The 23,369-nt window shown below is 48.6% G+C and overlaps 1 protein-coding gene across 3 annotated transcripts; it reads left to right on the top strand.

The window, feature by feature from the left end:
- Positions 1-275: 275 nt before the first annotated feature.
- Positions 276-20,290, top strand: LARP7 (La ribonucleoprotein 7, transcriptional regulator). Of its 3 annotated transcripts, XM_078879044.1 has the most exons (13): positions 291-316; positions 2,905-2,955; positions 3,201-3,432; positions 4,296-4,396; positions 4,573-4,656; positions 4,965-5,129; positions 10,242-10,317; positions 14,815-15,355; positions 15,565-15,659; positions 17,741-17,892; positions 18,286-18,439; positions 18,768-18,859; positions 19,398-20,290. In XM_078879044.1, exons 2-13 carry the CDS (start codon positions 2,950-2,952, stop codon positions 19,473-19,475), a joined length of 1,776 nt encoding a protein of 591 aa, XP_078735170.1. In that variant the 5' UTR covers positions 291-316; positions 2,905-2,949; the 3' UTR covers positions 19,476-20,290. The 3 variants fall into 3 exon arrangements, with proteins under 3 accessions (XP_078735171.1, XP_078735169.1, XP_078735170.1); XM_078879043.1 differs by lacking the exons at positions 18,768-18,859; positions 19,398-20,290 and having other exon boundaries at positions 289-316; positions 18,286-18,760; XM_078879045.1 differs by lacking the exons at positions 2,905-2,955; positions 18,768-18,859; positions 19,398-20,290 and having other exon boundaries at positions 276-316; positions 18,286-18,759.
- Positions 20,291-23,369: the final 3,079 nt, after the last annotated feature.

Raw genomic sequence — 23,369 nt, forward strand, 5'->3', positions numbered from 1 at the left:
TTTCTCAATGCGTCGCTTATTATATTTAAGCCCACGGTGTTATTTAGAAATGTGTATTTGTTTGTGCACGACTGCCGACGCAACATTACTCAATAACGCGATTATATATATGTACACCAGATACATAACGTCGTAGAATTATACCGTGCGCGCTGACGTAATCGTGTGATCACAGCGTAATGCCTGTTTATTCAAGGAAAACGACACTTTCGAGTTAATTAAATTAGCATTACTCAGGCACTGCCACGAGCTCTGCGACCACCTCTGGCCACACACCTCAAGGACCCCAACCAACCGCCAGCCCGTGCGTATCAACGTGGGTAACATTTTAAAACATTTTTATTCTTATATAAAGTTAAACCGATAAATTGAACTATTTACTTTAACTCCCTGCCCCGCCGAAAATGTTCAAATTAGTTCATGTGTTCCGTATCCGTAGTTGTTGCTGTACTGTAGATTATTCGAGTAGGCCGCGCGTGAAGCCGCGGTGTCGACTAGGGTCACTGCGGGATTTGCAGATCGGATCCTGTAGAGGGGAGGTAGGGTGAGGGGGTTCGGGGTGAAATTTATATTTATTTGCATTCTTTGGGTCTTTAGGGAAAGTCACGTAGACAGAAAAAATAATAACAATAAAATATTAAAAATAAAGTGAATGAAAAATAATAAGAAATATCACGATTCGATCGCAACACAAGTCAACTTTTTTCCTCCTGATGACGATTGTTGCGATCGAAACGTCCTTATATTTCTTATATATACGTGACTTTACCGAAAGACCCAAATAATATGAATTCCTGCAGTCACGAAAGCTTTAAGTCAATGTTTATTTGCTCTGGTGGTGGTGGTGGTAGCACGATGCTGATGATCCGTGGTGGCTCCACTTCAATAGCCTCGCAGAGAAGATTGTCTTGAGCTCAACGAGGTCGCTCGATTCAATCTGCTGGCGCGGCAGCAAATTGAATCGCGCCTTACGGAGCAAACCGCGCTAATCGATTGTGCGGGAAGGGCAACAAACTAAACCAAGGCCGTAATTATATATATTTAAATATGCTCAAAATGTCCCCCCCAATATATTGCTATAAAAAGTAATCATAATTGCTATGCTATGTAAATAAAAACAACGATTTGCTCAACCTTGGCCACAATATCTGGACTTCTCTTCATATAAATCAATGCATAGATTTCTGTTTATATGATTGTGGTTATGGTTGTACTTTATTAATCCCTAATCTCAAACATTACATACAATGAAACAAGAAATGGTAAAAAAGTAAAAACAGCAATATAATACGATACACTATTAGACAATATTGTAAAAAATAAATAAAAAGTCCATCCCATGTGTTAGTGAATTTTAAAATATTTTAGGCAGGAAATGGCAGGAAATTAGTTTTCAAATTTAGATATTTTTCTGGGTTGGGACCCCCAGACCCCCTGGAAGATTTGGTCCCCCCCCCCAATGTTGACTCCATGGCTACGGCCTTGAACTAAACACAACACGCATCATGCCAGTACCAAAATATCATAATAGGATTTCCCCTTTTTTCTGCAACATAACAAGTGTTAAGATGTTAAAACACCAAACTGAAACCTTATACAAGGAATCATGGCTGCATTAACCACGATACTTGTGGTCAGCATGCAAATAGAAAACGTACGATAATATATGCATTTTCTTTTAAACTGATTGGTCCTCACCAGAGACAGCTTTCTTTTGAGCCTAGTCTCAAAACGGTGTGAGACCAGAGCAAGCCAAAAGGTGTCTTTTGGCATCCTCTGGTCTAGGCTCAAAAGAAAGCTGTCTCTGGTGTGGACCAATCAATTTAAAAGACGATGCATATATTATCAGAGTACGTTTTTTGTTTGCATTCTGACCACAAGTATTGTGGTTAATGCAGACATGATTCATTGTAAAATGTTCGAGTTTGGTGTTTTAACATCTTGTTTTGTTGCCAGAAAAAAGGGGAAAACCTATTCTCAGACAACACGCAGTTTGTGTTTATTCTGCACTGTGATGGATTTACGGGTCGCGCGCGGTGGGGTAAAGCGTGGGTACGCCTACTTCCAGAGCTCCCTGCAGTAGAAGCTGTTCCACTGACAGTGGTTTTAGCGAGCGATTGCAGAGTTGAACGTTTACCCCTAACTGAGAGACGAGGGCACAATCTATGTTGCTACGTGGTTTTTGTACGTTCGTGCTGTAACAGGATAAAATTAATCTGTGACAATAAATTATACTTTATCTTAATACTTTACGAATCCAATAAGCGTCAAGGGGCTGCCTAATATGGGATTTTTCGATCCACAAATCATCTCTTTAGATCCATAAATTATGTGACACGATTGACTAATGATTTAAAAATGTGTATTCAAAATATCCAAGCTTGTATTTTGACTTAACTTTCGTAACTGTAGGAATTCATAATTTTGGTTCTTTCGGTAAAGTCACGTAGATAGAAAATAAAAGATTTTTTGTTTAATAAAATTAGATACAATAAAAAATAATTAATTGAAAATAATGAAAGCAAAAAACCCACGACGTTTTGTTCGCAACGCAAGTGGTCTTCATCAGGTGGTAGATGAGACCGCTTGTGTTGCGATCGAAACGTCGTGGGTTTTTTTGCTTTTATTGTTTAAATTTTATTTTTGTATTTTATTTTCTATCTACGTGACTTTACGGAAAGAACCAAGAATATGAATCCAAGCTTGTGTTCGAGCATGGATAAAGCATGGATAAAACATGGTATTGTATATGGGCATTAATCATTAACATAACATTCATTATTGTTACAGCACGAACCAAATCTGTTCGGTTCACTAAATGGTTACCGGTTCCCGACTTTCGGAACCTGTAATATGAAAACAGTAACCGGTTTAGCGGTTGTCGTTTTAACAACCCTCACTCAGGCATCGGCAGACAGAGACTGCCACGTACGGGGAGCGACACTGGTGATGAAGGTCATGTACGCCTCATTTACTCCGTTTGTTGAGCCACCTGGCCAGGGTTGGGCGATACCGAGCCCACTACTTTTAACTCAGGCAACTGGAGAGCACAGACTAAGCGTTACTAACCTAATATTACAACTAACAATAATGTAATTAATAATCACAATTAAGAGACAACATATATACTATGAAAAAGAAGCATTCAAAATAACATGTTTTTTTTACTTGATGACATTCTATTGTAATTTGTGTTTTAGATCAACAATTGGAGACACAAAGCCGTTATGGAGTTGCAGGGAGACATGGGGATGGTGACGGAGACATTGTGTCCCCCTTGCGTCTCTGCTGAGGCAAAGGAGACAAAGAAAAGGACAAGACTTGGGAAAATCTTATCCGAGATCCGAAGACAGATTGAGTTCTGGTTCGGAGACACGAATCTACACAAAGACAAATTCCTGAGACAAGTTGTTGACGCGTCTACGGACGGATGTAAGACAGTCATGGGGAGACACGAGGGCACATGTGGACACACGAGGGCACACGGGGAGGAAGAATGTATGCATTGTCCTTGAAACTGATTGGCCTACACTAGGTGCTCCAGCCTCCTTTATGGCCTTATCTCACCAACCAGTGTTAGACCAGAGAACAACATCAAACGGCGAACAGCACAAAGGCAATGCAAATATCACAGAATTCATAGCTCGCGTTGAGCAGTTTTATCTTATGGGATCATCTTAACACCTGTATTATTGCCGGAAAGGGTTAAGCCTAATCCTTTTTCATCATTTTGATACCGCCAAAAATGTTTTCCCATAGATATGAGGTCACGATGTTACGAACTGTAAAACTATAAACTTTTTTAGTATTTTACCAGGTAAGGCCCACCGAGCTGTACAGCTTTTTTTTAGAAGCGATCTGACCACAAATTATAGCTCAACAAAGTGGCGTATGTGGAAATGTATAGCAACCAAATACTCTAAACATATTTCTAAATGTGGAGGGAAAAACTGTAAGATCCAGAGAAAAATCCTTGTGCCCACAGTGAGAACATGCAAATTCTAAATATACAGATTTCGGGGTCGGGACCGAACCCACAACATCCTTTCTCCCAGGCGACAGTTAACATCTCGCCATGGGAAGGAGGAGACACAGGGAGGAGCTCATCGAATTCCTGCAGGATAAATAAAGATTCAGATTCTGACATTGTGGGGAGGGTGGGGGAAGGGGTAGGTGAGAGGAGGAATACATAGGATGGAGCAGGCAGACAAACTGAGTAGATGTGCTGATTTCAGTCATGTTAATTTAATCTTGTCTGTGTCCCTCCCCCATGTCTTCGTGTCCCCATGTCTCAGTCGTCCCGCTGTCCGTGCTCATGTCTTTTAATCGGATGAAGACTCTGTCTACTGATATAAACATCATCCGAAGAGCTGTGTCTACCTCAACACAGCTCGAGGTAAGATATGAGATGTATTCAGTGAGATCTGGGATACGGATACACACTGGGTTTGTGGGTCACTGTAAGTCTGTGGGTCTCGTGGGTCTATATGTAACCGAGTGTGGGGTTCTACATGTGTTGATGATGTAGTGATATATGATGTATGTATTGATATCGGTGATATGTTGATGCAGGTGAGCAGTGATGGCCTCAAAATTCGTCGCTCATCTCCACTGGGTCCCAAACCTGAGGACGAAGATGAGAGAACCGTTTATGTGGTAAGGGGACATGGAGACTTGGGGACATGGGGACACGGAGACGCACATAGACTCACAAGATCGTGATTGTTGTGGTGGTTATGATAATCGTGACAGTGGTGGTGGTCGTGTGTAAGCATTGGCACTAGTTGCACAGGCCACCCACCCCCTCGTGTGCTGTTCCGGCCTTCATAGCTGTTTATTAATAGCGCTTTCCCAAAAAGACTTATGGCTACATGGGGTATCTTTGTCCTTTTTATGGTGGCGGTGGGTTTTTTGTCGTAATGATGATGGTGGTGGAGTTTATAATGATGGTTGTGGTTGTGCAGGAGCGGTTGCCACACGGGGTAACGCACGAGTGGTTATCACGAGTCTTCTCCCCGTGCGGCCGTGTCCTCTACGTGTCGCTCCCACGGTTCCGATCATCGGGCGACGCGAAGGGTTTCGCCTTCATAGAGTTTTCTACCAGCGAGGAGGCTTGCAGAGCTGTGCAGGTTAGCCCCTTTCTCCTGAAATGCATGCAGAAAATGTATATGTGAGTCTCTGTGATTCTGGGTGAGTCTGTGTATCCCTGTAAGTTAATATTCTAGCTTCGATTAAGGGGATCCCCTAGACTAAGCAACATCAATACATTCTTGATTTGAAGCTTTCATGACTGCAGGAATCCATCCTCTTTGGTTCTTTCGGTAAAGTCACGTAGATAGAAAATTAATAGATCGCGATGTTTCGATCGCAACACAAGTGACCGTCTTCAGGTGAGAGAGAAAGCTACTGAAACAAGGTCTTATATAGGCCTGAGATGGGTGCAGCCTCAGGGTAAGAGGGCAGGGCTAGAGATGGTCTGCCTCAGGCTGTGGAAGTGGCTATTGTATTGTGAGAGATTAACATGTCAATGCGTCGTGATCTATTAATTTTCTATCTGCGTGATGTTACCGAAAGAACCAAAGAGTATAATATCAATACATGTGTAGTAGGTTCAAATTAGGTGCACACACACGCAACTTGGAGGCAACACTATTTATTAAACGGTAAATAATATAACACTCTACAAGAGGTGGTGACCACCTTCCTCAACTCACTAACACTCTGGAACACGACACAGACTGGACCAGGCAGGCAACGGCCTGCCTGGCCCAGGACGACGACTCGGGACTTGACGACCGAAGATGTCTTCACCTTGGAGTACAGTACAACAGCAGCCTCGCTCTGCGTTCACACCACGCTTATATTTGGTTTGGCGTGGCTGGCTCCGCCCCGGCGTGGCTGGCTCTCTTCAGGCCACGCCTCCCTTCCCAGGACACGCCTCACTTCCCCCACCTCTGGGAGGGTCCGGATCCCTCCACCACGCGACCCCCCCAGGCACCCCCTTGGGGCCCCCAGCCTTCGTACGGGCCGACACAGTAGTGACCTTTCTCTGTCACTACATCACCCCCTCCTGTATAAACACACAGCCGTCCCCGGCTGTAACACAACTGTGAAACATCGAAAAGGTGTGCCTCCGAACCAACAGCATCAATAAATGACCGGCGACCGATAAGAAATACAATCACGTAATATATACAGAATCGACGAGGGTAAAAGGGAACCGCATAGAAAACGGGGAATTAACAACAATTATACATGAAAACTGGCTAACCCACTTACGCTCCAGCACAGCCCCCCCCCCCCCGTTTGAATCACGCATGCAATGACAGTCACCCGTTAGCACCCCCCCGCCTTTCCGACGTGGCGTCACAACTAGTAGCACGCGTCGGCCATATCGGGGGGGGAATTTCCATGTTACCACCCCACCGCCTTTCCGACGCGGCGTCACAACCAGTAGCACGCGTCGGCCATATCGGGGGGGGAATTTCCATGTTACCACCCCACCGCCTTTCCGACGTGGCGTCACAACTAGTAGCACGCGTCGGCCATATCGGGGGGGGAATTTCCATGTTACCACCCCACCGCCTTTCCGACGCGGCGTCACAACCAGCAGCACGCGTCGGCCATATCGGGGGGGGAATTTCCATGTTACCACCCCACCGCCTTTCCAACGCGGCGTCACAACCAGTAGCACGCGTCGGCCATATCGGGGGGGGAATTTCCATGTTACCACCCCACCGCCTTTCCGACGCGGCGTCACAACCAGCAGCACGCGTCGGCCATATCGGTGGGATTTTAACCCAGTCTCTCTCCAAGACTCGCATCGCAGCATATAGCTGTACCGACCAAGCCGAGACGACCCATCGTTCACTCACTGCACAACATGCACCCTAACAACCGAGGGATACAGTCTCAACGTAACAGGACAACTCCACCTGAACCTTACGAATCTCCAGCCCACTGTTTCAACGCACCTCGGAGTGTCCCACTCTCCGGGCCGTCAGGTCAAGCCATCAGACACAGCATGATGGGACCACCCTCTCTGAGCCATGTGAGCGCACAGCCCACTTGGCTAGACAAGCCACGGAGTGTCTCGATCTCCGGGCTGTCAGGTCAAGCTGTCAGACAGCATGACGGGACCACACTCTCTGAGCCATGTGAGCGCACAGCCCACTAGGCTAGACAAGCCACGGAGTGTCTCGATCTCCGGGCTGTCAGGTCAAGCTGTCAGACAGCATGACGGGACCACACTCTCTGAGCCATGTGAGCGCACAGCCCACCAGGCTAGACAAGCCACGGAGTGTCTCGATCTCCGGGCTGTCAGGTCAAGCCGTCAGCCATTGCATGACGGGACCACACTCTCAGAGCCATGTGAGCGCACAGCCCACTAGGCTAGACATACCACGGAGTGTTTCAATCTCCGGGCTGTCAGGTCAAGCCGTCAGCCATTGCATGACGGGACCACACTCTCCGAGCCCTGTGAGCGCACAGCCCACTAGGCTAGACATGCCACGGAGTGTTTCAATCTCCGGGCTGTCAGGTCAAGCCGTCAGCCATTGCATGACGGGACCACACTCTCCGAGCCCTGTGAGCGCACAGCCCACTAGGCTAGACATGCCACGGAGTGTTTCAATCTCCGGGCTGTCAGGTCAAGCCGTCAGCCATTGCATGACGGGACCACAACGTTCATGTTAGACACGCAACACTCACTGGGCCATCCTGGTCAGGACCTGCGCCCCAAGATAGGTGACAACCAGCAGCACAATTCCAAATCCCTGGCAGCATGTCCCCATCGCAATTTAACACCATCACAACACATACAATTTGAATTATGATCCCCCACAGAACTGATCCAATGCCGAACAGGTACGCACAATTTGTGACGATCCCGAATATTCAATGGTCACAACAATACACCTCACATCCCGTATCCGTACACATCATCTCCGAGACTCGCATTGCAGCATGCAGCTGTACCAACCGAGTGGAGAGAGCAACGCAATTTGACGGCAATTAAGGGAAACGCACCCCCGATCCATGTAGAACACAAGGAGCATTCTCGCACAAAAGACATCATCTGTGCAACAACGGACAGGAACCAACCAGTGAGTTTGAAACAAATCGAACCTGTCATTTCAAAATCTCCTTCAACATTAACCATGGGACTCAGGGCATTCGAATTTTGAGAGCAAAAAAACTATACACAAACCCCAAGAATCGCCAAATTGATTACTACAGTATATGCAGTATATGAAATTCGTACAGTGAATCATTTGGCGCAATGCTCCATCCAGTCCCCACATGGCAACACACACAATCAATACTCCAGACAATCCGTACATAGTAAACAATCACAAGCAAGTACCCAACATTCCATACACTGTTAACAATTCCAAGCAAAGCTCCATACGGTCTGTACCTTGGCAACAATGACGATCAAAGTTTCTTACAGTTACACGTGGCAATCACGAGCGAAACTCCATACAGTATACACAATAACAACGGCGATTTCGCAACAAAACGATGTAACAACACGAGTCATTAACACGGCAACATACAGGATATCAACGGAGCTCGGGACACCAACACGAATTAATCATTAACTACACCCAGAAGATACCGATCTCGACGCCGTATTTAACAACAACACTTGTTACAAGCAGAAACCCGCATGGTCGCCGCGTCACTTTATCACGCACACAACCGGACGAACACGCTCCGCAAACCAGCGAGTTAAAAAAAAACACACGCGATCGCAACCCGGCGCACGTAAGATGGGTGAAGATTATTATTATTTTTCTTGGGGCCGGGTGCTTGTCATGTCACGACTCGCCTGGCAAACTGTGAATAGCGGAGGGCGGCAAGGTGGAGCACTGGAACGGCCCGAAGAATCTTTCATGGTGAACACGGCCTGCTCTTGCGAACCCATCCACCTCTCGCGCTCGAGCAGAAGGCTGGAACTCCCCCTCTGCAGGCGTTGATGTCGGCGGGAGCGGCATTTCGGCAGCAGGAGCGGCGTTTTGGCGGGAACCGCGCCCCGACCAGCCCTCGAGTTGGCGGGAACCGCGCCCCGACCAGCCCTCGAGTTGGCGGGAGCGGCGTTTTGGCGGGAACCGCGCCCCGACCAGCCCTCGAGTTGGCGGGAGCGGCGTTTTGGCGGGAACCGCGCCACAATCAGCCACCTAGTTGGCGGCCCCACCGCGTGGCCCGCATGGCTGGGCCTCCCCCCGCCAGCCCCCGCAGAGACGACGGTGTCCTCTCCCCGCGGCTCCATCGCTCCGTTCCCGATGGCGGCGAAGCAGCGGTGCGATGACAGTCCCGCCGCTCCGCGTGCAGCGCCATCTCTCTCCCTCTGTCACCGGGGCTGCCATCTCCGGGGCTGTCCGAAGGATGGTCGTCACACCATCCCCGTCGTACGAAGGCGTCCAGATGAGTTTTGTCTTTGTTTTTCGTGTGCCCATTTTACTTCCCTAGGATAACACCTAGCAATATTTATATTTCCACAACTTCTGACGCCAAATGTAGTAGGTTCAAATTAGGTGCACACACACGCAACTTGGAGGCAACACTATTTATTAAACGGTAAATAATATAACACTCTACAAGAGGTGGTGACCATCTTCCTCAACTCACTAACACTCTGGAACACGACACAGACTGGACCAGGCAGGCAACGGCCTGCCTGGCCCAGGACGACGACTCGGGACTTGACGACCGAAGATGTCTTCACCTTGGAGTACAGTACAACAGCAGCCTCGCTCTGCGTTCACACCACGCTTATATTTGGTTTGGCGTGGCTGGCTCCGCCCCGGCGTGGCTGGCTCTCTTCAGGCCACGCCTCCCTTCCCAGGACACGCCTCACTTCCCCCACCTCTGGGAGGGTCCGGATCCCTCCACCACGCGACCCCCCCAGGCACCCCCTTGGGGCCCCCAGCCTTCGTACGTGCCGACACAGTAGTGACCTTTCTCTGTCACTACACATGTATAATTATGTGTATTTACTCTGAGAGTGCATTCAGAAATATTCAGACATATGAGTCTCTGAGTGAGATTCAAGTAGAAAACTCGAAGGCATTGTCGCTCCTGAAATGCTTTTTAAAATATTCCCTTTTGTAGAACCTCGTTCTGTCTGTGTGGCTGAGTTGAAATTCTTTGCTGCAGTGCCTTCAAAAATATAACCACTCATAGAATATATAACTACTCATTGCACATCAGTGAGACTCAGTATCTGTATCTGACAGATGTTACATCATCCAGTCAACTCAGTATCTGCTGCAGGGATATTCCCAAAAACCCGGAAGAGAAGACCAATTTCAGGTAACGCACCCACTCAGTATCATTCACACAATCACTCATCTTACCCACTTGCCGATGATAATAACTGATCATCCACACACACACATACACACTTTCCCACCTACCCACTGCGAGCTTGTAATGTGTCTCCAAGGATATGGATATTTGTGCAAGCCTGTGGGCCTCTATGTGAGTCTGTTGGCCTCTGTGTGAGTCCATGAGCCTCTCAATTTATAGGTCTGTGATTTTGTGGGTCTGTGAGTCTGTAGGTGTCTGTGGTTCTGTGGGTCTCTTGAGTCTATGAGTCTCTGTGTGAGTCTGTGTATCTGTGTGAATGTTTGTTTGTTGGTCTCTGGGAGTCTGCGGGTCTCTGTGTGAGAGTGCGGGTCTCTGACAGTACAGTGAGTGAAAAAAGTATTTGATCCCCTTTTGATTTTGTGCGTTTGCCCACTGACAAAGAAATGATCAGTCTATAATTTTAATGGTAGGTTTATTTGAACAGTAAGAGACAGAATAACAACAACAAAATCCAGAAAAAACGCATGTCAAAAATGTTATAAATTGATTTGCATTTTAATGAGGGAAATAAGTATTTGACCTCTCAATCAGAAAGATTTCTGGCTCCCAGGTGTCTTTTATACAGGTAACGAGCTGAGATTAGGAGCACACTCTTAAAGGGAGTGCTCCTAATCTCAGCTTGTTACCTGTCTAAAAGACACCTGTTCACAGAAGCAATCAATCAGATTCCAAACTCTCCACCATGGCCAAGACCAAAGAGCTCTCCAAGGATGTCAGGGACAAGATTGTAGACCTACACAAGGCTGGAATGGTGAGAAGGTGACAACAGTTGGTGCGATTATTCGCAAATGGAAGAAACACAAAAGAACTGTCAATCTCCCTCGGCCTGCGGCTCCATGCAAGATCTCACCTCGTAGAATTGCAATGATCATGAGAACGGTGAGGAATCAGCCCATAACTACACGGGATGATCTTGTCAATGATTTCAAGGCAGCTGGGACCATAGTCGCCAAGAAAAAGTTGGTAACACACTACGCCGTGAAGAACTGAAATCCTGCAGCGCCCGCAAGGTACCCCTGGTCAAGAAAGCACATACATGCCCGTCTGAAGTTTTCCAATGAACATCTGAATGATTCAGAGGACAACTGGGTGAAAGTATTGTGGTTAGATGAGACCAAAATGGAGCTCTTTGGCATCAACTCAACTCGCCGTGTTTGGAGGAGGAATGCTGCCTATGACCCCAGGAACACCATCCCCACCGTCAAACATGGAGGTGGAAACATGCTTTGGGGGTGTTTTTCTGCTAAGGGGACAGGACAACTTCACCGCATCAAAGGGACGATGGACAGGGCCATGTACCGTCAAATCTTGGGTGAGAACCTCCTTCCCTCAGCCAGGGCATTGAAAATGGGTCGTGGATGGGTATTCCAGCATGACAATGACCCAAAACACACGGCCAAGGCAACAGAGTAGTGGCTCAAGAAGAAGCACATTAAGGTCCTGGAGTGGCCTCGCCAGTCTCCAGACCTTAATCCAATGGAAAATCTATAGAGGGAGCTGAAGGTTCGAGTTGCCAAACGTCAGCCTCGAAACCTTATTGACTTGGAGAAGATCTGCAAAGAGGAGTGGGACACCATTGGAACCTCATTTGCCAGTAAAAATATGATAATTGGTTTTTTACCCTTCTATCTGGCAACAAAACTGACACCTTTTTACAAGGAGTCATGTTTGCATAGACCACAATACCTGCAGTCATAATGCAAATAAAAAACACAAATCTGATAATGTGCACTGTCCTTGAAGATGATTGGTCCACACTCGAGACAGCTTTCCTTAGAGCCTAGTCTCACATGGGTTGGACCAGATGACGCCAAAAGGCGCACAACTCAAAGACAATGCCAATGCACCATCAGAGTATGAGAGCTGACCAATTATATTTTTACTGGCAAATGAGGTTCCAATGGTGTAAATGCTTACCCCGAGCTCCACCCCATCAATGTGCCCCGTGACAACGGACGACCCCGCCGACGCAGCCACAACACGGTGAGCCAACTCGGACCATTGGCCCGGTTGGAGCGCCCTCCCCATCAAGCCGCGACCCGACGCACCAGCACCCCAACCCCGAGAATCGTGTGTCGGGCCATGTGAGACGGAAGTGGGTGTGCGTGCAGGCCGAACATGTGGGGTGCCACGACTTGCCGGAGGATGTTGTGGAGGCTTTTGAAGAGGGCCGTCCTCAGCCGCAGTTCTTGCTCCGCGCTGTCGAGGAGCCCGGCATCCCGAAGCCACGTGGCCCCGGAGGCCACAGTTGTAGCACACGACGAGTGCTCCAGAAGACTTGGGCTGCTCTCGGTGGCTCGGTACGTCCCGAGCCGGTCGCCCGCCAGACCGCCATCCCGCAGAACGGCCCGCAGCGAAGCCCCCCTCAGATTCGGAGGTGGTCGCCGCCACAGTGTGTCCCGCAGCTGCCTTGTTAGCCTTCCTTCGCTGGGAAATCAGATTGGCATGAATGTGCCTTGCAGCCCGTAATGACGACATGTCCGCATCATCCTGTGCCAGGATGATGAAGTTCAAGTCGTCGGCCAATAGCAAAATTTTCTCGGCCACCATCGCATCGATCCCCTCCTCGTCCATGCGCGGGAAGGCTGCCTTCGCCAACGACATCAGGGCCGTGCGGTACGCAAGTGGTGACTCCTTGTCGCCCTTCTGCCGCTCGTAGAAAAGCTGGCGACAATCGGAAGGCGGCCCATAAACCGTGGCCAGCACCTGCAGCGCCAACTGAGGCGTGGAGCGTGCCGACTTGGGTGCAGCGGGTGAGGGTGCCAAGGGCGTCGCCATCCAGCATCGCCGGAAGAGCACACAGCGCCTCATTGTCCGTCCACCCAGCCATTTCCTGGTGGGCGAGGAAACGGCGCTGGAACCCACCACAATCGCCGCCGCTCGATACGAACACCTGCAGGGCCGGCAGGCGTTGCTGAAATGTCGGCTCCGTCACCGATGATCTCTCAGCACTTGTACCGTGTCCATGGACAGTATGGGGAGCAATGGCGGACCCTAATGGAGGTCGCGCCGTTGGTGACGTGCTGGTTCCAGCTTGGTCGGTGCTGTCGTCCGCTGGTGATGACCTGGCGACTGCTGATAGGTAGCCACTGCGACCCGCCCCCGCCGATGACGTGGCGCACGTTGGTTGGGCCCCGCCGCCTGCATGACGAGCTGGGGCCCCTCCCTCGGCTCCTACTGTACCCGTGGCGGGAAGTTCAAGCCTCTGGCCCATCGCAAAGGCGGGAGTTTCTGGCGGGCGCTGTCCGTCTTCCCGCTGCGCCGCTCCCCCTGACCCCAGGCGAGTTATCTGCTCCAGCATGGCGGCCGCTGCATATAGGAACTCCGCCAGTCGGGAGTGGGCTAACGCCAACTCATCAGCCGACGTCCCGACCCTCTCCGACTGCCCCGCAGGTGTTGGAGCCGGCAGCGGTTGGCCAGGTACGTCGGCGGCGATGTCTTGCACCGCCTCTCCCTCGTTGTCGTCCTCTCCAGGGTCTTGGGCACGAGTCGTCCGTCTCGTATCCATGCTTTGGACCACTCCTGACGCCAGATGTAGTGAGTTCCAGGGAGACTGACGACAGAGTCGAGGCACACTCTTTTATTAACTCAAGGACAGATACAATAGTTGAAGGGGTAACGACCCCTTCACCCGTACTAGCTGGGAAACCACCCCTAGTACTAATTCCCTTGTCCTGTTCCCAGTCCTCCTCTAATGGGCTACGGGAGGCTGTCTGATCCGGCCCTGGTAAGCACGGATCCCGGCACCCAGCTAAGCCGGCCTTGCCCTTACAAGAGCAGAGGTTCGGAAGCTCTTGGGCCGCGCCGCTGGCTTACCCAGCTCGGCCCTGACAAGGGCAGCGAGACAGGGGAGTCCCAGGGCCTATTCTGCCGGTCTTCAGACTTCACTGGTAAGCTTCTTCTTAAAACTGGCCACGAGCTCTCTGGCTCCCCGTCTTTTATAGGGATCCCCTCGGAGGGGCGGGGTTATGGGGGATCACAGAGCCCCCATGGCCCCCCAGTGGTTAACGGATGCGGACGTAGGTGTAGCCACCCGTGTGTGTGGGTGCAGACACCCTTGTGTTTCCCATCCGCCTTTTATCCCCGTAATAACCCCTACACCTGTATAAAAGACACCTGGGAGCCAGAAATCTTTCTGATTGAGAGGAGGTCAAATACGTATTTCCCTCAATAAAATGCAAATCAATTTATAACATTTTTGACATACGTTTTTCTGGATTTTGTTGTTGTTATTCTGTCTCTCACTGTTCAAATAAACCTACCATTTAATTTATAGACTGATCATTTCTTTGTCAATGGGCAAACGTACAAAATCAGCAGGGGATCAAATACTTTTTTCCCTCACTGAATGAGGATTTCTGTGACAGTATGAGGGTCTCTGAGAGAGGGCAGATCTCTGTTGAGAGTGTGTGGGTTTGAACAAACCCCTTGTCTTCACAGGAATTGCTTCAGTCTCCGATCTGAAGACACAGAGACACAGAGACGCGAAGACACATGGAGACACGGGGAGAAAAGAGAGACGGGGAGACATAGAAACACAGACACCGGGAGACACAGGGACAGCAAGGACAAAGGCGACAAAGAGGGGACGGGAGACACGGGGACACAGAGACGCAGAGATGCAAGTGACAGAGGAGCCAGTAACCAGCCTGTCTTCGGACAAGCTTGGCAAACGGAGACACACTCACGAAGATAAGAGACGCACCAAGAAACAACGTAGACACACAATTGAGACACGGGGGGACAGGGACAAGGATACACGAGGAGACGGAGACATAGATACACAGGGAAGAGACAGGCAAAAGGAGACACGGCGAGACAGAGAGAAGGAAACACAGGAACATGGAGACGGAGAGACGCAGAGACGCAGACAGAGACACAGAGGCATGCGGAGGCACGGGGACACGGTGGGGACTGTTCTGCCTCACGCGGGGACTCAGGGAGAGAAAGAAGGAGGCCATCGACTGTGTGTAATGAGCAAGTACGTGTGTCCCTCACTCCCACAGTGCATTCAGAAATATTCCCAGTCTAAAAATGATATTCATTTTACAGTACATCACAAATCCTCCTTCTCTCCATGTATCCCTCCCCCTTCTCTGTCTCCTCTTCTGTCACCCTCTCCCTCCTCCATGTCTCCCTCCTTTCTGTGTCCGTCTGTTTCTCGCTCCCTCGCTCCCTCCCTCCACTTAGAGAGTCGTGGTTGAATTTGAGGAGAGATTTTATCCAGAGACAAAAGGTGGCGATGGGAGCCTTGAAGACAACATTAAGAGATGCGACGACACGAGGTGAGACATGGGGAGACAGAGAATTATATTATTTAGACTGGAGGAATGGGATGAGTTATGAGCTCTTTTTCACAGATGTCCAGTTGAGAATCTAATTGAGACCCTCAGACTCGGAGATGTAAATATATGGAGACATAGAGACAGAAACATACCTGAGGAGACAGGTAGAGAGAGATAGACAGGATGATAGTGATACAGGCAAAACGTAAACATAAGACCCACAAACTCAGAGACACAGCCACAGACTCTCACAGGCATGGGGAGACAGGAGGACATGGCCGATATACAGGGAGGTATGAAGACATGGACACATGGAGTTACAGAGACACGGGGAAAATGCATACAAAAAACAAATAGACCGAGAGATGTATAGAGACAGACATGAAGACAAAGTGAGCAGGAAGACAGACGAAAATTTAAACTTAGACAGAGAGAGACAGACGCACGTGGAGACGCAAAGAAACAGAGACCCACACGTGATGGCGTGCAGGTAATGCAGATGATGATAATGATGCTGCTGTTGCTGCTGCAGACATATTTATCCAAGAGAGTTTCAACAGGTCGTAGGACTCTTTTCTTTTTCAGGAGGGTCCTGCATTGGATTTGACATTTTGAGATGTTTTCAGCTAATTAATGATGAGCATTAATAATACTGTACTGTAGGTGGAAACTGGAGCACCCGGAGAAAACATGCATGAGGGGGCAACGCTGTATTCCATTCGGATGAAACAGATGGTGATTAGTCCACTTGCAGTACTGCCTTCTCCTGACAAGCCATGGTACGCTACCTCCTGAACACCCATGGCAAGGGAGTTTCGCATAATTTCAGAATCGGAATCTTTATTTTGACTGGAGGAGGAATCGGATGCGCTATAAAGCCCTTGTTTCACATATATCCAGTAAGGAGCGGGTCAGCAAGTTACAACAACAAGCATTACAAAAAAACAACAGGATTGCAAAATAGAGAAAAGATAACGGCACGAAAAATAAATAAAGTATGAGTACAGATTACATAAGTACGTCGATTTCTGCCGATTTTCAACACTAAATGCAAGCTTGGGCATGGCAGCAGAACAAAAACAGTCCCCGACCACGCAGACAACAACGCACAGGGTATGGTACATCCTGGACGGCCACAGGAAGTTTTCACGTAATTTGTGCAATGATCCAACAACCCTCGCTGCCTCCACAGTGGTGGACTAGAAGCACGCGTAACCACCACCAATGCTGGTGCACGATCAAATCCATTTACAATGGCTAGAGAGCCACGCTGTGAGCCATCAAAGAAGTCACCGGAACAAGAAAAGGGGAACCACGCATGGGGCGAAGCGATCTCCCCAACCGTTAACATGGACACATGCGTAGGTGTCGCCCTCCTTCAGTTGTCGAGGAAGAAATGCGAGCACCGCTGTTGAGAAAAAGCATTCCCCATCTCAACTTGCTGACCACACGGGTCAACAAGGCACAAAACGCCACGTGGCCAACATCAAACGACATGATGGAAGGCGTAATGGATAAGAGTTGATGGTTCTTGAATTGAGCCTGGTTATTTTCGTGGGTTGGTGGGTGGGTGAGTGGATGAGTGGTAAGTGAGTGAGTGGGTGGGTGGCTGAGTGAGCAAGTCGTGCAGTGGTTAGCGCACTGCGCTACGAACCCGGCGCCCCGAGTTTGATTCCTGCTCACGGCCAATACCAGAAATGTTCTGAACCGTTCCTGGGCCTCACCTCGGTCGACTTGACCGCAAATTAGTTCCTGGTACGATGTGTAAACATAGCCTCTGGGGAGGCAAAGTCACCCAGGCGTGGTGCTGGCCGCCCACCACTCGTGTGCAATCCCTTTATAGGTGCTCTCTAACAGCACTTGCCAAAATAGTCTGTAAAGGCTGTACTGGGGATCTTTGGGCAAGTGACTGTAAGTTGGTGGCTGGGTGAGTTAGTGACGTTAACAAGAACAGAGTGATGAGAAGCGACTGGATCATCAATCAACCCCACTGCTAATGTACTATGCGCATTGGCATGAGGGAGGTCTTCATCCAGCAGTGGATAGATTATGGTAACCCAGACTGTATTTCTCCTTCACAGAAGCCCCAGTGCATTCTGGGAGTGGAGGAACAGGGAATCGTGCCAAGACAGCAGACGCAAAGCACTCTGGGAAAGAGCCACCCCCTTTTGTGAGCGGTGTCATAGTGAGGATTTCCTGTGAGAATGGATTTCCAGGGAGACAGGAGATCAAAGTGAGACATGTAGACAACACGTAGATTTGCACAGAAACAGACTCACAGAGAACCACAGAGACTCACAGACTCCCAAGACCCACAGACTCGCACAGACCCAGACTCTGTTGACCCAGAGACTCTGTTGACCCACAGACTCTGTTGACCCACAGACTCACACGAAGACCCACAGACTCACACAGAGACCCATATATTATACCAAGGCAACAATACGGAGACATGGACACACACGGAGACGTACCGAGACATACGGGGACACACACGGACACAGGAAGACACATTAGGAAACAAATTAACTATAATTCTCCCTGTTTGCCTCTCCCCCCCACCACCCTCCCCTTTCCCCCACCCTCCATTTTCCCCTTCTGCCCATGCCATCCTCTCCCCGTGTAGGGTGCACTGGGAGACACTGTTGTCTACGTAGACGTGTCTCACGGGGACACGGAGGGACACGTGAGATTCGGGAAGCACGAGGACGCAGAGACGGTCGTCTCTCGTGGCGACGTGAGACACGGGGACGACACCTGGAGGCTCGGTGTCCTCACAGGTTCCTCGCCCAACTGCATGCTCAACACTCCCCACGAGCGCCGCCGTGCCGTCGGAGCGGAGATGTCCACACAGAAGTGCTGGGCCGGGTGCCGGTCCCCATGTAGAACTTTTTTTACAAACACACCCCAAGTTTGTAAATTAAGGCAAAGGTTGCCAACCCTCCAATGTCTCATTGTGGGGGGGGGGGGGGTACACAGTTGATAGTCATTGTACAAATCATCATGTCTCTATCCCTCCCCTCTCTTTCCCATGTCTCACTTCTCCCCGTGTCATCCTCCTATTCTCTCATGTCTCCTCCCCATGTCTCCCTCCTCTCCGTGTATCAGGAGATGCTGAACAGAGATATTGGCAGAAGATTCTCGTTGATCGACAGGTGAAGATCAATCGACCTCGTGAAAAGAAGAGGGGGACTAGCAAAGTGAGTCTGGGCTGGGTCTCTGCGAGTCTGGGTTTGGGTGCCATGGTGGCTACATTAACTCCCTCGCCCGGTATGCAGAAGGTCGTGGATTTTATTCCGACCCTAACAAGTGTATATTTGGAGTTTGCATGTCTTTCTCTCCGTGGTCGTGTGGGTTTCTTTCCGGGTCTTCTGGTTTTTCTCTCCACATAAATTCCTGCATGATAAGCCACTTCATTGAGCTATCATTTATGGTCAGGTCGCTTCTGAAAAAGAGCTGTGTAGCTCAGTGGGGCCTTACCTGGTAAAAAAAAAAAAAACTTTTTAAAATAGTTTAGTTTTAGTTATCTTAAGTCTGTGAGTCACTGAGTTTGCATCTCAGTCGCTGTATGTGGTTCGGTGTTAGTGTGGGTTTCTGGGAGTTTGTGGAACTCTGAGGATGTGAGGGTCTCTTTGAGAGTCTGGATATCTGAGAGTGTGAGGATCTCTATGAGACTGGATATATGCGATAGTCTGTTGGTCTCTATGGGAATGTGAGGGTCTCTATGTATCTCTGTAGTTGCTGGATCGAGTGGAGAAGCTGATGAAGCAGAAGGCCGATGTCATCACCAAACACCTCCGCTTTGAGTTTGATTGATGACATCAACAACATCTACATCATCAACATCATCATTACATACTCGGCACAGATATCTCCAGATTAATAAGAACATCAGCAACGTCGTCACACACAGCATCGTCACCATCATCCACCAAAATCTCAATATGCCCTCTCTGTTTTCATAAAAAGTTATGGTTAGGACTAGTCAATAGAGGCAATTAAGTTTAATGACGATTAAATAAAGTACTTCCATTACTCAAATTAATCTCAATGGGCCCTCCTGTGTTTGAATATAGGACGTGAGCCGTGAATCTAAGTGAAAACTCGAGACCAGGAGTAAGTAATTTGTAAGAGGAACCTAGATCACGAAAAAATGACAAACGCAATAAATAAAAGTTACGGCAATTTAACGATAGAGACAATGAATTGTCAATGGGCTATCACAGAGTTAAATAAGGGACGTCAATCACCAAAGATAGAGGTTCATGGTTAGCATCTGGTAGGCTGCCCTAGTAAATACTGGGGTGAAGATTAACAATAAGATACTACGCCCAATCTGCTTCGCGGTGGACATTGAGCTCCCATGATTTAACTCGAAGAAGAGTAGGCTATTGTGTGCTGGCCTCATGGTCCACATTCACCAGATTTTATGAATTGCACCAATTACTTGGGGAATGCGTGGCAATCATCGCCCCCCCCCCTATTGTGGATACTCATCAGCACCCTCCTGAAAATAGTTGAGACGTGGTGAGGCTTTCCTGGATAAACGAGCAGATTCATGTTATCTGTGCTATTAGCATCTGGAGGACATTGCATCGTTTTTTTTTAAATAAAGTTTTCAAGTCTTTTCAAAATTCTCTTACAGTTGTGCTACTTGTGTCGTGCAGCAATGAATGGGACTTTACATTTAGAAGTCTTCGTAAATGAGCAAAACATCACTTTTGCAAGTGTGGCCTGTGGAAGATATCAAATAAGCTATTACTGAGGTCCTTTATAAAGAAAACGGGGTAAATATAAGAGGCACCAGATGAAGTTAGTGGCATGTGCAAGGAAGCTTTCTATTTGCATCTAACAGTGACATGAACACACGTGGATCTATAAAGACAGTGCAAACATGGGAGCAAGAGTTACTGTAGAAGTACATTTAGGTACAGGTGCAAGTAAACGCTGTGTTCAATATGAAAAGAAAGGGAACCAAGCTGTAGATGAGTGGCAAAGGTATTCTAGAAACGTGGAGTAGCAACTCGGAAATAATTTTTACCAATGTTTATTTGTAAGAATAAGGAGGCACTTCTGAGGCTACGGGAGGGAGTTCGAGGAACTAAGTGGTCGGCCAAAAGCGTTGTGGATATGGCACCGCCACTTAATGGCAAATGGTGGTTGTGTGTAGTAGAAGTATGAGTGGAGCACGGTAGAGTAGCGGTTAGCATTCTGCGCAATAAACCCGGCAATCGGGAGTTCGATTCTCACTCGCGGCCACCACCAATACTGGTGATGATAATGATCAGAACTGGCCCAGGAGGTCACGAGACAGATCCAGATGCCATCAGTTGGTTTACTGAGATGACTAGCAAATGTACTACCCATTGTGCCAACTTGTGTTTTATCTTCCTGCCGCTCTGCTCGTGAGCATCGCTCCTCCGCCTCCCATTGTTGGAGGGCAACTGCCTGCGACTTCTCAGCAGCGTCCTCACCAGCCTCCTCCACGGAGGTCGATCTTGATATCGCTGGTACTAGTCATCGTCAAGTCCACTCAGCTCCACATCCGTCCATCTCTTGTCCAACCCATCCCTCGCCCATCTCGTCCACTTTATCCGGACCCTGGCGATGCCGCATCAGCCCCCGCGCTTGCTAACAGTGCTTTGGGCGTCCACCAGAGGGTTTCCCCTAACCAAAAGACAAAGATCCCCCTATAGCCTTAACAGACTGTCGGGGCAAGTGCGGTTAGCGAGCACCAATGAAGGCCGGGACGGCACACAAGAGGGTGGGTGGCCAGCTCCATGGCTGGCCGCCTTTTGTCTGCACCAGGTACTCATTTTGAGGCTGAGTCGACCTGGGGAGGCCCAGGAGCAATTCAGATAATCGTCATTGGTGTTGGCCCTGAGCAGGAATCAAACTCGGGTCGCCGGATTCATAGCACAGCACGCTCACCGTTACACTACCGCTCACCTAACCATGTATAGTAATAGACGGTCTCCAGTTTTACCCCGCCCAGATTTACGATGATGCACATTTATGATGATTTAAATCTCACCACGGACACATTTACGATGCTGAAATTCTATTTACGACATCTTCCGACGGCTCCAAACACATTTAAAGTCTGGCTGATTCCCAATGTGACTTGAAATGGAGATTTTTGTTATTCTGAAGTCTTTTTGTGATTATTGTTTGCAAATTAAACCTTCTTAAATATGGCCGATAGGAAAAATACACTGGAAAGTAATGTTTCTACTGTTTCTGTCTGGGAAAATATGGTCTCGATTTACGATGGCTGGGCTTCCAGGAACGCAGTGTTGTAAAAGTGGGGACACTGCACCTCGATACAGTGAGGGAAAAAAGTATTTGATCCCCTGCTGATTTTGTACATTTGCCCACTGACAAAGAAATGATCAGTCTATAATTTTAATGGTAGGTTTATTACAACAGTGAGAGACAGAATAACAACAAAATCCAGAAAAACGCATGTCAAAAATGTTATAAATTGACTTGCAATTTAATGAGGGAAATAAGTATTTGACCCCTTTGCAAAACATGACTTCGTACTTGGTGGCAAAACCCTTGTTGGCAATCACAGAGGTCAGACGTTTCTTGTAGTTGGCCACCAGGTTTGCACACATCTCAGGAGGGATTTTGTCCCACTCCTCTTTGCAGATCTTCTCCAAGTAATTAAGGTTTCGAGGCTGACGTTTGGCAACTCGAACCTTCAGCTCCCTCCACAGATTTTCTATGGGATTAAGGTCTGGAGACTGGCTAGGCCACTCCAGGACCTTCATGTGCTTATTCTTGAGCCACTCCTTTGTTGCCTTGGCCGTGTGTTTTGGGTTATTGTCATGCTGGAATACCCATCCACGACCCATTTTCACTGCCCTGGCTAAGCCTTGGCAAGGTAAGGTAATTTACCCTTTTTACCGGGAAGACCTAAAACACGGTAGGACAAACACCTCAGCCGTGGCAGATCACTGTTACAATTCAGTGGGCTCACATGACATTGACTTCTCCAAGACAGAGGTTCTCTGCAAGCCATCTGGCTACCATGAGAGATTCGTTCATGAGGCGATCCATATATACAAACACAGAGACAATTTCAACCAAGAAGATGGATTCTGGCTCAGCAATCATTGGAAGGATGTAATAAACCATTTCGGATCTTAACTGATTGTGTTCACGTTTATGGTGACTTTCAGACCGCAGTCCACTCACTGGCATTGATTTAATGTTGGGTTTGTCTCTCTTGTATTCTCCACAGGGAATGGATTCTTTGCTCCGCTGCAAGTCTCCTACCACCACTCTCCCATTGACATTTCGTTGCTTCCTCTTAGTATCTTTCACGCGACGGTCAATGGTATAGTGTATAGCAGATTGTATAAATAGTGTAGTGTTGTAAGGACGGACTTCTAAACGTCTTTTATGGCACACACCGTTTATTATCTTAATAACACAGTCCCTATCACACTAAGGGGTATATGGTCCCCTCACCCGTTTCCCTCGGAAGGTACAAGCCTCCAGACCTTGCAGGCTATCTAATCTCCCTGCTCTCCCAGCGTCCTCTGGCTGGACTTAGGGGATCTCTCCCCGACCACTGGTTACTCTGAGCCCGAGCCCTGATAAGGGCTGGAGGGCTTGGTCCAGGGTCCTAGACGTCTTCGGCCGTCTTGGGTCTTCGTGTAGCAGAACTCCTCCAGAGCTCTCAGCGCTCTGGCTTTTATA

This window comes from Lampetra fluviatilis, chromosome 52, assembly GCF_964198595.1.
Source record: "Lampetra fluviatilis chromosome 52, kcLamFluv1.1, whole genome shotgun sequence".
Taxonomy (NCBI): domain Eukaryota; kingdom Metazoa; phylum Chordata; class Hyperoartia; order Petromyzontiformes; family Petromyzontidae; genus Lampetra; species Lampetra fluviatilis.